Source organism: Chiloscyllium punctatum, chromosome 26 (assembly GCF_047496795.1).
Source record: "Chiloscyllium punctatum isolate Juve2018m chromosome 26, sChiPun1.3, whole genome shotgun sequence".
NCBI classification, from domain to species: domain Eukaryota; kingdom Metazoa; phylum Chordata; class Chondrichthyes; order Orectolobiformes; family Hemiscylliidae; genus Chiloscyllium; species Chiloscyllium punctatum.
Window position 1 is genome coordinate 4232583 of NC_092764.1, and position 14157 is coordinate 4246739.

Consider the following 14157-nt stretch of genomic DNA (forward strand, 5'->3'; position numbering starts at 1 on the left):
ATCATCCAATCCTGGCCTCTTGATCACCTCCATTTGAGTGTGACGTGGAACAGAGTGCTAGCAGTTTGGTGAGGAATGTGGTTCTCAATCGCTTTCTAATTTTATTTATATTCCACATTTAAGATTCAACTGCAAATTACTATTTAATAGAGGTAAAGCTGTAAGTAAAGATAAAGGTGGTTAGAGGATTGGTTAGCTTAGTTGGCTGGACGGCTGGTTTGTGATGCAAGGTGATGCCAACAGTATGGGTTCGATTCCTGCTCTGGCTGAGGTTATCGTGACAGACTCTCCTCCTCAACCTCTCTCTTCACCTGAGGCGAGATGACCCTTGGGTTAAACCACCACCAGTCATCTCTCTCTAATGAGAAAGCAGCCCTGGTAAGACAACGCCCTGGTAAATCTCACCTGGACTTAAGCCAATATTTTAAAGATCACGACTTAAGAGCAGTTATTGGGGCAGGTGAGAATGTGGGATTCAAATGTCAATCAGATCATTGGTGATCACATTGTTGGTCAGAGCAGACCCAAGGGGCAGAATGGGCTGCTGCTGCTCCTAAAGATACATTTGTATGCCATTTCTATCATTCAACCAATGGCAGCTTTGGCTTCAGTTGCCTAGAAACTCCTCAGTTTCTTTACTGATCTCTCTTCCTTTGAGATGATGCTTAAAAGTAATTTATTTGATCAGACCTGACCTAATCAAGTTACACAGATTTTATTTGACAATGCTCCAGTGACATTCCTTGAAATGTTTAATCTTGAAGATACTATGTAAATACAGGTTGTTGCAACTTGAAACAAAGGGGATTGATACAGCTGAAGAAATTGAATAAGACTTGTGCAGTTTCAACTAGTTATGGATTTAATAGGGATAAGCCATTTCAGTTCGTGTGTCAGTAAAATATCAGAACTGAAAGATCACAGGTGTGCAGAAGAAAGATAGGGAGTTGGGGACAGCTAGGGGACACAATAAGATAATGTGGACATTGGGTAAACACACACGATGTCTATGGTATGTATTGTGGGAACTGAGCAAACTAACACCAGGGCATCTAGCCAACATCGTGCCAACTGATCAGATTAAGATTCTTATAAGTGACCCATTGTGTATAAAAACTGCAAACACTTTGGGTTTGGAGTTAAGTCTTAGATTAATAAGGCGGACTCTCCTTGCATTCACTCAAAATTATCAGAACCTGTTCCAGAGTCTCCTGCTAGTTTATCAAGTAGAACAAAAAAAAGCACAAAATGATTCATGGCATTTGTTTGACCTGCACAGTTTGTACAGGTCATAGGGTTTTACATATGATTTTGATCAAGTACTCACCATTCCATGATCACAGGGTGAAGTAAAGCATTGTTCACATTAAACCTGCAAACAAGAGAGTTTATTTTAGTCAGGTTTCCTCTGAAATCTGCAATACATTGTCTCCTGGCTCCTTCAACCCTCTCATCAGCCATTTATTCTCATTGTTTAAATAGAGCAAAGTAAGCACAATGAACTAGGTCAATACCTGTAGACAGAATAGCCCGGTTACCACATCGCATCTGCGTAAGCGGTAGTGAGCTAAATCATTGAATACTGACCAATTAAACAGAGTATAACCAAGTTAATAAAGGGGACCAACCAAATTCACACTGCTCCATGACAAACAATTACCTTTCCAAACCCTCTGCACCCACCGCCCACCCTATCCCATCTTAGCAATCCCCCTCATCACCTCCATAAATCTTGCAAACTATGACAGCTGCCCCTTCTCACCCCACCGGCCCTTTGTTAGAGACAGGGTTTCCTTCAAGTTAACAACCACATTTGGTACAAATAAAACTCAAAGCAGGAGCACACATGCCTGATTGGTCGAGGAGTGGAGACACTATGGAACCTGGGACTATTCATCTTTGAGCAGAGAAGGTAAAATCGGGAGGTTTAAGAGAGGTGGTTAGAATTGCGAAAGATCCTGACAGCATGTTTAAAAAAAAGGAGAAACTGCTTCCAGTGCCAGAAGGACATCAGGAGTCAGGTTTATGATCTTTGGAAAAAAGCCAAAAGGAGGGAAACTGAATTTATTTCTTTATTCTGTGAGAAAATGCTGCCTGAAAGGGCAGTGGAAGCAGATTTATTTTTGACGCTCAAAAGGGGAAAGCTTGGGGAGTGGGAGTAATCACAATTCATTCAAAGGGTTGACAGAGACACAATTAGCCAAACAGAATCAAATAGTTTCAGCATGGGAATAAGGTCTTTCAATTATATTAATGTTCACTCAATGAGTTACGGAATTTGTCCAGCATGCCTGCACTTTCCCAACTACACTGCAAGTGTTTCTTCTGTTGTAAGCAACAACGGACCCTGCCTCCGCCACACTTAGGGAGTACATTCCAGATTTGGAACCACTCACTGTGTGAAAAACATTGGTTGATTGTTCCAGAGTTTCCTTCTGTACAAGATTCAAAAAGAGGAGTTATGAGGTGGTGCCGGGGACTGGGCGGGTTGGAATGACGCCTATGGGACAGAAGCAGAATGGCCTATCCTTTGAATGTTTCCAAGAAATCAGGAAGCTCAATGCCAGATTTTTTGGATTGGACAATGAAGAGCAAGTGACTCTCATGTCTCTCATCCTGGGTCTGGGAGGATTCTGTTCAAAGGGTCAGCGAGGATTTGATAATCTGAATGGCCTCGCCCTGCACTGTAAAGATTTTCTGATGATATGATGATTTAGTAATTATCATTGGTTAATGGATAATGAAGGTGATGGCTGGGAAGTATTATCCGACATAGATTAACAGAGGTATCGACATTAGTCTAAAAACCCAAGTAAGGTTCAGAGGATCTGGTTTTTAAATAGCACCAGGGCATGGCAGATGGTAGAATTTGAATTGAATAAAATCCAAAATTTCATGCTCATGAATCCATTGCTGATTGTTGGAAAAACCCATCCAGTTCACTAATGCTCTTCAGAGAAGGAAATCTGCCATCCTTACCCAGTCTGGCCCGCATGTGACTCCAGACCCACAGTAATACGGTTGGGCAGTTTGGGATGGGTAATAAATTGCTGGCCAACCCAGGAATGCCATTATCCCATGAATGATTTTTTTAAAAACATCTCCAACTAGGATCTCACAATTAGTTGAACAACTATCTTACTTTAGGTTAAACATAAACAGAACAGGAGAGAAGGTCCAGGACAGAACAGAGTAGGTAAAAACAATGACTGCAGATGCTGGAAACCAGAGTCTAGATTAGAGTGGTGCTGGAAGAGCAGAGCAGGTCAGGCAGCATCCGAGGAGCAGTAAAATCGACGTTTTAGGCAAAAGCCCTTCATCAGGAATAAAGGCAGTGAGCCTGAAGGGTGGAAAGATAAGCTAGAGGAGGGTGGGGTGGGGAGGGGAGAAAGTAGCATAGAGTACAATAGGTGAGTGGGGGAGGGGATGAAGGTGATAGGTCGGGGGGAGGAAAAAAAGGGTGGAGTGGATAGGTGGAAAAGGAGATAGGCAGGTAGGACATGTCATGGGGATGGTGCTGAGCTCAAGTTTGGAACTGGGGTGAGGAGGGGGAGAAGAGGAAATGAGGAAGCTGTTGAAGTTCACATTGATGCCCTGGGGTTGAACTGTTCCGAGGCGGAAGATGAGACGTTCTTCCTCCAGGCATCTGGTGGTGAGGGAGCGGCGGTGAAGGAGGCCCAGGACCTCCATGTCCTCAGCAGAGTGGGAGGGGGAGTTGAAATATTGGGCCACAGGGCGGTGTGGTTGATTGGTGCGGGTGTCCCAGAGATGTTCCCTAAAGTGCTCTGCTAGGAGGCATCCAGCCTCTCCAATGTAGAGGAGACCGCATCGGGAGCAATGGATACAATAAATGATATTGGTGGATGTGCAGGTAAAACTTTGATGGATGTGGAAGGCTCCTTTAGGACCTTGGATGGAGGTGAGGGAGGAGGTGTGGGCGCAGGTTTTGCAATTCCTGCTGTGGCAGGGGAAGGTGCCAGGATGGGAGGGTGGGTTGTAGGGGGGCGTGGACCTGACCAGGTAGTCACGGAGGGAACGGTCTTTGCGGAAGGTGGAAAGGGGTGGGGAGGGAAATATATCCCTGGTAGTGGGGTCCATTTGGAGGTGGCAGAAATGTCGGCAGATGATTTGGTTTATGCGAAGGTTGGTAGGGTGGAAGGTGAGCACCAGGGGCGTTCTGTCCTTGTTACGGTTGGAGGGGTGGGGTCTCAGGGCGGAGGTGCGGGATGTGGATGAGATGCGTTGGAGGGCATCTTTAACCACGTGGGAAGGGAAATTACGGTCTCTAAAGGAGGAGGCCATCTGGTGTGTTCTGTGGTGGAACTGGTCCTCCTGGGAGGTGGGAAAAGGTGTAATCCAGGTAGCTGTGGGAGTCGGTGGGTTTGTAAAAAATGTCGGTCGTCATTAATGGTGATGGAGGGGTCCAGGAAGGGGAGGGAGGTGTCAGAGATGGTCCAGGTAAATTTAAGGTCGGGGTGGAATGTGTTGGTGATGTCGATGAATTGCTCAACCTCCTCGTGGGAGCACGAGGTGGTGCCAATGTAGCAGAGGAAGAGGTGGGGAGTGGTGCCGGTGTAATTACGGAAGATGGACTGTTCTATGTAGCCAACAAAGAGACAGACATAGCTGGGGCCCATACATGTGCCCATGGCTACCTTTTGGTCTGGAAGAAATGGGAGGATTCGAAGGAGAAATTGTTAAGGGTGAGGACCAGTTTGGCCAGACGAATGAGTGTGTGTCTGTGGAAGGGTACTGTTGGGAGAGGAAGAAACGGAGGGCTTGGAGGCCCTAGTCATGGCGAATGGAGGTGTGGAGGGATTGAATATCCATGGTGAAGATGAGGCGTTGGGGGCCGGGGAAACGGAAGTCTTGGAGGAGGAGGAGAGCATGGGTGCTGTCTCGCATGTATGTGGGGAGTTCCTGGACTAGGGGGGATAGGACAGTGTCGAGGTAGGTAGAAATGAGTTCAGTGGGGCAGGAGCATGCTGAGACAATGGGTCGGCCAGGGTGGTCAGGCTTGTGGATCTTGGGAAGGAGGTAGAACCGGGCAGTGCGGGGTTCCCGGACTATGGGGGTGGAAGCTGTGGGTGGGAGATCAGGACAGAACAGAGACCTGACTGTGGGATACAGTCACTCAAAAGACAAAAAGAAAGAAAGTTCATGATAGGGCAGCAAGCAGGTGATTCTTTAGGGAATACTGGTCATTTCTGTCTCACTCCCAGTGTGATAAGCATGCTACACTTTTGTTTGGGGTCTAATAAGGTGAGGCAGACAACTCAGTTCCATCGAATGCACATTAATATGCCTCACTGGCATAATAACAAAAAATCAAATCCCCCTATTCCAAAAGTCATCAGAAAGTTAAAGATGTTAAACAATACTTGAAACTCCCAGGGAGCCTGGTTTTCAGATCAAGATTGACAAAGTACAGACCAGGCTTCTGTACTTAAGTTATTACTAATCACAAGTAATTAGGCTCCAGTTACAGAGACATCACGAATCATCAGCTTCCAACTCCACTAATTATAACTCTAACATCCTTGTAAACTCCACAGAGACAAACAGAAAAAAAATGTATGGGTATTATAGGTGGAGAGAAACGTGAAAAAGCTGTTCAGGGGTCTCTGTTCACAGAACCTTGATTCTTGTGCGGATCAGATCTCTATCTTTGGATGTTTTCAGTGGTTTGTAGGAGGCAGAGTGGCTGGTTCACTTATAAAAGGTTTCTGACTTGTTAATTAAAGTCACAGTTAACAGCAATTGCTGAAGGAATCAAAGTGGCTTTCTTGGGCCCTCTCCCTGGACTGAGTGTCCTGGGTTCAAGTCCCACCTGTTTCCTTCCTAGTTAAAAGGTGTTTTTAAAAATTCATTCACAAGGATGAGGGCATCACTGGATAGGCCAACATTTTATTGTCCACCCCGAAATGCTTAGAGGGTAATCAAGAGTTATCATTACTGTGGGTGTAGAGTCACAAGTATGGCAGACCAGGCAAGGATGGTAGATTTCCTTTCTTCAAGGACGTTCACGAAGCAAACAAATTTTTCTAGAGTCATAGAGATGTATAGCATGGAAACCGACCCTTTGGTCCAACCCGTCCATGCTGACCAGATATCCCAACCCAATCTAGACCCTCCTGCCAACACCCGGCCCATATCCCTCCAAACCCTTCCTATTCATATACCCATCCAAATGCCTCTTAAATGTTGCAATTTTACCATCCTCCACCACTTCCTCTGGCAGCTCATTCCATACACTTACCACCCTCTGCGTGAAAATGTTGCCCCTTAGGTCTCTTTTATATCTTTCCCCTCTCACCCTCAACCTATGCCCTCTAGTTCTGGACTCCCAAACCCCAGGGAAAAGACTTTCTCTATTTATCCTATCCATACCCCTCAACTTTTTAAATCTCTAAGGTCACCCTCAGCCTCCGACGCTCCCGGGAAAACAGCCCCAGCCTGTTCAGCCTCTCCCTGTAGCTCAGATCCTCCAACCCTGGCAACATCCTTGTAAATCTTTTCTGAACCCTTTCAAGTTTCACAACATCTTTCCAATAGGAAGGAGACCAGAATTGCACGCAATATTCCAACAGTGCCCTAACCAATGTCCTGTACAGCCGCAACATTACCTCCCAACTCCTGTACTCAATACCCTCACCAATAAAGGAAAGCATACCAAACGCCTTCTTCACTATCCTATCTACCTGCGACTCCACTTTCAAGGAGCTATGAACTTGCACTCCAAGGTCTCTCTGTTCAGCAACACTCCCTAGGACCTTACCATTAAGTATATAAGTCCTGCTAAGATTTGCTTTCCCGAAATGCAGCACCTCGCATTTATCTGAATTAAACTCCATCTGCCACTTCTCAGCCCATTAGCCCATCTGGTCCAGATCCTGTTGTAATCTGAGGTAACCCTCTTCGCTGTCCAGTACATCTCCAATCTTGGTGTCATCTGCAAACTTACTAACTGTACCTCTTATGCTCGCATCCAAATCATTTATGTAAGTGATAAAAAGTAGAGGGCCCAGCACTGATCCTTGTGGCACTCCACTGGTCACAGGCCTCCAGTCTGAAAAACAACCCTCCACCACCACCCTCTGTCTTCTACCTTTGAGCCAGTTCTGTATCCAAATGGCTAGTTCGCCCTTTATTCCGAGAGATCTAACCTTGCTAATCAGTCTCCCATGGGGATCTTGTCGAACACCTTACTGATGTCCATATAGATCACATCTACTGCTATGCCCTCATCAATCCTCTTTGTTACTTCTTCAAAAAGCTCTATCAAGTTTGAGAGACAGGATTTCCCACGCACAAAACCATGCTGACTATCCCGAATCAGTCCTTGCCTTTCCAAATACATGTACATCCTGTCCCTCAGGATTCCCTCCAAAAACTTGCCCACCACCGAGGTCAGGCTCACTGGTCTATAGTTCCCTGGCTTGTCCTTACCACCCTTCTTAAACAGTCGCACCACGTTGCCAACCTCCAGTCTTCCTACACCTTACCAGTGACTATCGATGATACAAATATCTCAGCAAGAGGCCCAGCAATCACATCTCTAGCTTCCCACAGAGTCCTCGGGTACACCTGATCAGGTCCTGGGGATTTATCCACCTTTAGCCGTTTCAAGACATCCAGCACTTCCTCTTCTGTAATCTGGACATTTTGCAAGATGTCACCATCTATTTCCCTACAGTCTATATCTTCCATATCCTTTTCCACAGTAAATACTGATGCAAACTACTCATTTAGCATCTCCCCCATTTTCTGTGGCTCCACACAAAGGCCACCTTGCTGATCTTAGAGGGGCCCTATTCTCTCCCTAGTTACCCTTTTGTCCTTAATGTATTTGTAAAAACCCTTTGGATTCTCCTTAATCCTATTTGCCAACGCTATTTCATTTCCCCTTTTTGCCCTCCTGATTTCCCTCTTAAGTATACTCCTACTTTCTTTATACTCGTCTAAGGGTTCACTCGATCTATCCTGTCTATACCTGACATATGCTTCCTTCTTTTTCTTAACTAAACCCTCAATTTCTTTAGTCATCCAGCATTCCCTATACCTACCAGCCTTCCCTTTCATCCTGACAGGAATATACTTTCTCTGGACTCTTGTTATCTCATTTCTGAAGGCTTCCCATTTTCCAGCCGTCCCTTTACCTGCGAACATCTGCCTCCAATCAGCTTTCAAAAGTTCTTGCCTAATACCGTCAAAATTGGCCTTTCTCCAATTTAGAACTTCAACTTTTAGATCTGGTCTATCTTTTTCCATCACTATTTTAAAACGAATAGAATTATGGTCACTGGCCCCAAAGTGCTCCCCCACTGACACCTCAGTCACCTGCCCTGCCTTATTTCCCAAGAGTAGGTCAAGTTTTGCACCTTCTCTAGTAGGTACATCCACATACTGAATCAGAAAATTGTCTTGCACACTCTTCAGAAATTGCTCTCCCTCTAAACCTTTAACACTATGGCAGTCCCAGTCGATGTTTGGAAAGTTAAAATCCCCTGCCATAACTACCCTATTATTCTTACAGATAGCTGAGATCTCCTTACAAGCTTGTTTCTCAATTTCCCTCTGACTATTGGTCTATAATACAATCCCAATAAAGTGATCATCCCTTTCTTATTTCTCAGTTCCACCCAAATAACTTCCCTGGATGTATTTCCGGGAATATCCTCCCTCAGCACAGCTGTAATGCTATTCCTGATCAAAAATGCCACTCCCCCTCCTCTCTTGCCTCCCTTTCTATCCTTCCTGTAGCATTTGTATCCTGGAACATTAAGCTGCCAGTCCTGCCCATCCCTGAGCCATGTTTCTATAATTGCTATGATATCCCAGTCCCATGTTGCTAACCATGCCCTGAATTCATCTGCCTTCCCTGTTAGGCCCCTTGCATTGAAATAAATGCAGTTTAATTTATTAGTCCTCCCTTGTCCCTGCCTGCCCTGACTGTTTTAGACTCGCTTCTGTTCTCAGCTGTACCAGTCTCAGATCGATCTCTTTCCTCACTATCTCCCAAGCTGTTCTAGCAAATTTCCCTGCATTAGGCCCCTTCCAATTAAGGTGCAATTCGTCCTTCTTGTACAAGTCACTTCTGCCCCAAAAGAGATTCCAATGATCCAAAAATGTGAATCCTTCTCCCATACACCAGCTCCTCAGCCATGCATTCATCTGCTCTATCCTCCTATTCCTGCCCTCACTAGCTCGTAGCACCGGGAGTAATCCAGATATTACTACCCTTGAGGTCCTCCTTTTTAAATTCCTGCCTAACTCTCTGTAATCTCCCTTCAGAGTCTCAACCTTTTCCCTTCTAATGTCGTTGGCTCCAATGTGGACAATGGCCTCTTGCTGGCCCCTCTCCCCCGTGAGAACATTCTGCACCCTCCCAGACATCCTTGATCCTGGCACCAGGAAAACACCACACCATTCTGATTTTTCTCTGCTGGCCACAGAAATGTCTGTCTGTCCCTCTGACTCCAGAATCCCATAACACAATTGATCTCTTGGAAGCCGACATACCCCTCGTTGCATTAGAGCCAGTCTCAACATCAGAAACTTGGCTGTTTGTGCATCGATCCCCTGAGAATTCATCACCCCATACATTTTCCAAAACAGCAGGTTTTGAGGAGGTTGATTAGAAAACTGGTTTAAATAAAAAAAAGTTAAAGAATTAAACTAGCTTTCTTCAGGTTTAGAGTGGCTGTTCCTGCAGAGAACTGACAGTTCCTGAGCTGGTGAATGCCTGAATGCTTCTCTGCATCTTGCTTACAGCCTTAAGCTGTTCAGCTGAGAACTAATCATATTTGTTGGCAAGGAAAAAGCCTTTGTCATCAACTGGTCACGTGTCCACAGACACGTGGGTTATTAGGACCAGTTCCAGGAGGAGGCAGGGCCTTATGACAATGCTGCACCTTTAACAAGGTTATGGTGTCCTTGGCTTTTCTTTTCACCAGAGAGGTTGTAAAAGAGAGAGACTCCGAAAAGTCTGAGGTCAAAAGGTTTTAGGGTCAATTTGATAACAGCTAACAGATACTGCCTCAGGCAAAAGGTTGTTAACCTTTAAGAAAAAGCTTGTACAATGAAAGGGGAGTGGCCAGTTACCCCAGCTCAGCTTCTCTCTGGTTTGGTTTAGTCTAATTTTTTCTCCAAAGGCAGTTTTTGGAGGTTGCTGGTCCAAGAAACAGCTACATGAAAGTAACAGGTCCATGCTGATCCTTTCTCTCCTGTAAGACCCTGGGTTCAATTTCACCTTTGATGCCAAGGGCTGTTTATGGGGATTGATGCAACAATTTGGAACAGCATCATTAAGTTGGGATAATCTGTTGGCTCTTTAAAGAAGTTAAGTTATTCCATATTCTGTTGTTTCTATTTCATTCGATAATCTTGTAAATAAATTCTGTTTTGTTTAAAACTAAGTGGTTTTAATATCCATGTTACATCGGCTTAAAACAGCAAGCAAAGATAGGGTCTGGGCTACTTTCTTGAAATATTTTGAGGGGTCTGGCCTGGTCCATAACCACCTCTCCATGCTCAGTGGGTCAAATCTCAACAGGACTGGGACTATGATTGTGGCAGTTTGCTGTTACTGCCAGAGGAAGTTAAGTTAGCTTAGCAAGGAGATTGGAATTTGGGAGAGAAACAAAAATGGAATGGACGACAGGAAATAGACAAGGGCGTTGCTGCTCAGTGGGCATCAACACTTGGACAGCGATGTCATAGCTATGGCTAGGAATGAGCTGAACAGTTCAATATCCCTGGTAAAGGGACTGGGGATCATGTTCTTAATGAACACTATGCATCCTGCCTCCACAGAAGTCAGTGGAGAACATTATTTGGACCGTGGTCCATCGGATCCAATAGCAAACGCATAGATTAGGCAACGACTCTTGTTGTGTTGACTTCTCTTCATCTTTAGTACCATCTAAGTGTACTGAAAATTTGCAACAAGGGAGCACACATTTCTAAAAGTGAAAAGGAGGAGATTTAGACAGGATTTGAAGATGATTTGTTTTCATCCAGAGGGTAGTGAGGATGTTTTGCCTGGGAGGTGGAGGTGGGTAACCTCAACCTTTAGAAAGTACTTGGATAAGCTCTTGAAGTATCGTACCATTCACCGTTACGGGACTAGTGCGGGAAAGTGGGACTAGCGTGGGTAGTACATTTTTGGTGATACAGATTCGATGGGCCGTATGGCCTCTTCAGTTCTGAGGGATTCGGTCAGACTTCACAACAGGATTCAACAATTGTCACTTTCTGGAGGTTTCTTGGATCCCATGTTAACAGACACTGGATTTTCTCTGTGTGAATGATTGGCAATTAGAGTATATAGACACAAAGATCACCAAGCAGGTTGTGGATACAGGACTTGAGAGTCTCATCAGTAATAAGGACTATAGGAACTAGATGCAGATATTTATGAAAGAGTGAGAAAACAATTCTCCAACAACTGTGAAAGTTTTCACCTTGATTGTGGTCAAGTGCTATGCTTCCTCGCTATCCCTCCCCTTACTGTTGTCTTGGGAAACAGACTCAAAGACTTCAGAAACTCCGGACACAGGCAGGAAGAGCATTGGAATTGCAATATTCGTCTTGATGAAAACTGCTCTTGGAAGAATTTCAACAAAAGAGTGATGAAAAGTGAACCTATGCCTCTGTATGACTGTTGGAAGTGTTCAGGGAAAGGCCTACAATTCTTCAGAGGTAGGACAAGTCAGTTCTTGAACTTGTTTGTGCATTCCTCCATAACTTGAACACAGCAGTTTCGTATATGGATGAGGACACTGTGATAGAGGATCATAATATATTTAAGAACTTTGCATCTAAAGTGAAGGAAGCAGATCTGATTTTCTTTAAAGATCAGAAATTAATTTTAAACATTTTACATTAAGTCATGTGATCTCAGCAAAGTGATCAGAAAGCCTCTTGAGGAGATGTTTGCAGAATTGAGTTCTATGGCCACCAGAGAGAAAGGAGTCAGAAGCAGGGGGATTAAACCAAGTGGCCCAAGCCAGCAGAGGTGCTGTCATTAGCAGTCTCCAAGTAGTCAGGGTTAGATGTCCCAAAGTGTCAGAGTCAGAGGAGGCACTTTGGCCCATCGAATATGTGCTGACCTCCTGCTCCCACTTTTCAGCGTTTGACTCATATCCCTTAATGTTGTGACACTTTAATTGCTGAGGTGTTAGTAGGGGAACACAGACTAGTGACCATGATTCTATTAGTTTTAAAAGAGTTATGGAAGAGGATAAGCCTTCCATAAAAGTTAAATATGTTAACTGGAGTAAGGTGAATTTTAAAGGTATGAGACAAGAACTTCCAAAAGTCGACTGGAGTGGATGTTCGCAGGGTAAGGGACATCTGATAGGTGGGAAGTTTTCAAAAAGTGTGATAATGAGAGTTCAGAGGCATTAATGTTCCAGTTAAGAGTGAAAGACAAGGCTGGCAGGAGTAGGGAACAAATGGGTGAATAAAGTTTGAGGTTCTAGTTAATAGACAATAGGTGCAGGAGTAGGCCATTCTGCCCTTCGAGCCTGCACCACCATTCAATATGATCATGGCTGATCATCCTTAATCAGTATCCTGTTCCTGCCTTATCTCCATAACCCTTGATTCCACTATCTTTGAGAGCTCTATCCAACTCTTTCTTAAATGAATCCAGAGACTGGGCCTCCACTGCTTCTGGGGCAGAGCATTCCACACAGCCACCACTCTCTGGGTGAAGACGTTTCTCCTCATCTCTGTCCTAAATGACCTACCCCTTATTTTTAAGCTGTGTCCTCTGGTTTGGCACTCACCCATCAGCGGAAACATGTTTCCTGCCTCCAGAGTGTCCAATCCTTTAATAATCTTATATGTCTCAATCAGATCCCCTCTCAGCCTTCTAAACTCAAGGGTATACAAGCCCAGTCAATCCAGTCTTTCAGCGTAAGGTAATCCTGCCATTCCAGGAATTGACCTCGTGAACCTACGTTGCACTCCCTCTAAAGCCAGAATGTCTTTCCTCAAATTTGGAGACCAGAACTGCACACAATACTCCAGGTGTGGTCTCACCAGGGCCCTGTACAGCTGCAGAAGAACCTCTTCGCTTCTATACTCAATCTCTCTTGTTGTGAAGGCCAGCATGCTATTAGCCTTCTTCACGACCTGCGTTACAGCGCAGTACAGGCCTTCGATGTTGCACCAACCTGTGAAGTTAATCTGAAGCCCATCTAACTGACACCATTCCATTATTATCCATATGTCCAATGCCTATTTAAATATCCTTAACATCAGTGAGTCTACTACTGTCGCAGGTAGACCATTCCAGGCCCCTACTACTGAGTAAAAAACTACCCCTGATATCTGTCCTAAGTCTATCACCTCTCCATTTAAAGCTATGCCCCCTGATGTTAGCCATCACCATGTGAGGAAAAAGGCTCTCCCTGTCCACCCGATCTAACCCTCTGATTATCTTATACATGTCTATTAAGTCACCTCTCAACTTTCTTCCCTCCAACAAGAACAGCCTCAGTTCCCTCAGCCTTTCCTCGTAAGGCCTTCCCTCCATACCAGACAACATCCTAGTAAATCTCCTCTGAACCCTTTCCAAAGCTTCCACATCCTTTCCATAATGTGGTGACCAGAACTGCACCTAATACTCCAAGAGCGGCCATACCAGTGTCTTGTACAGCTGATGTATGACCTCATGGCTCCAAAACCTCTCAATAAATGCAATGCACTATATGTGTTCTCAACAACCCTATCAACCTGGGTGGGAATTTTCAGGGATTTATGCACCTGGACACTGATCTCTCTGTTCATCTACACTGCCAAGAATTTTACCATTAGCCCAGTACTTTGCATCCCCGTTACGTCTTCAGAAGTGAACTACGTCACACTTTTCTGCATTAAACTCCATTTGCCACTTCTCAGCCCAGCTCTGCATCTTACCTATGTCTTTCTGTAACCCACAATATCCTTAGGCACCATCTACTCTCTGCCTACCATAGTGTCATCCGCAAATTTACTAACCTATCCTTCTACACCCACCTCCAGATCATTTATGAAAAATGACAAACAGCAGTGGCCCCAAAACAGATCCTCACAGCCCACCACTGGTAACTGAGCTCCAGGATGAACATTTCCCATCAACCACCACCCGCTGTCTTGTTTCAGCTA

The 14157-nt window shown here is 44.8% G+C and overlaps 1 protein-coding gene across 1 annotated transcript in view; it reads right to left on the reverse strand.

Moving 5' to 3' along the window:
- The window catches only part of pepd (peptidase D), a 113019-nt gene that overhangs the window by 54048 nt on the left and 44814 nt on the right, over window positions 1–14157 (reverse strand). Inside the window, exon 7 of the mRNA XM_072547804.1 lies at window positions 1328–1372. Coding sequence (XP_072403905.1) covers window positions 1328–1372 — 45 coding nt within the window. The remainder of the gene's footprint in view (window positions 1–1327; window positions 1373–14157) is intronic.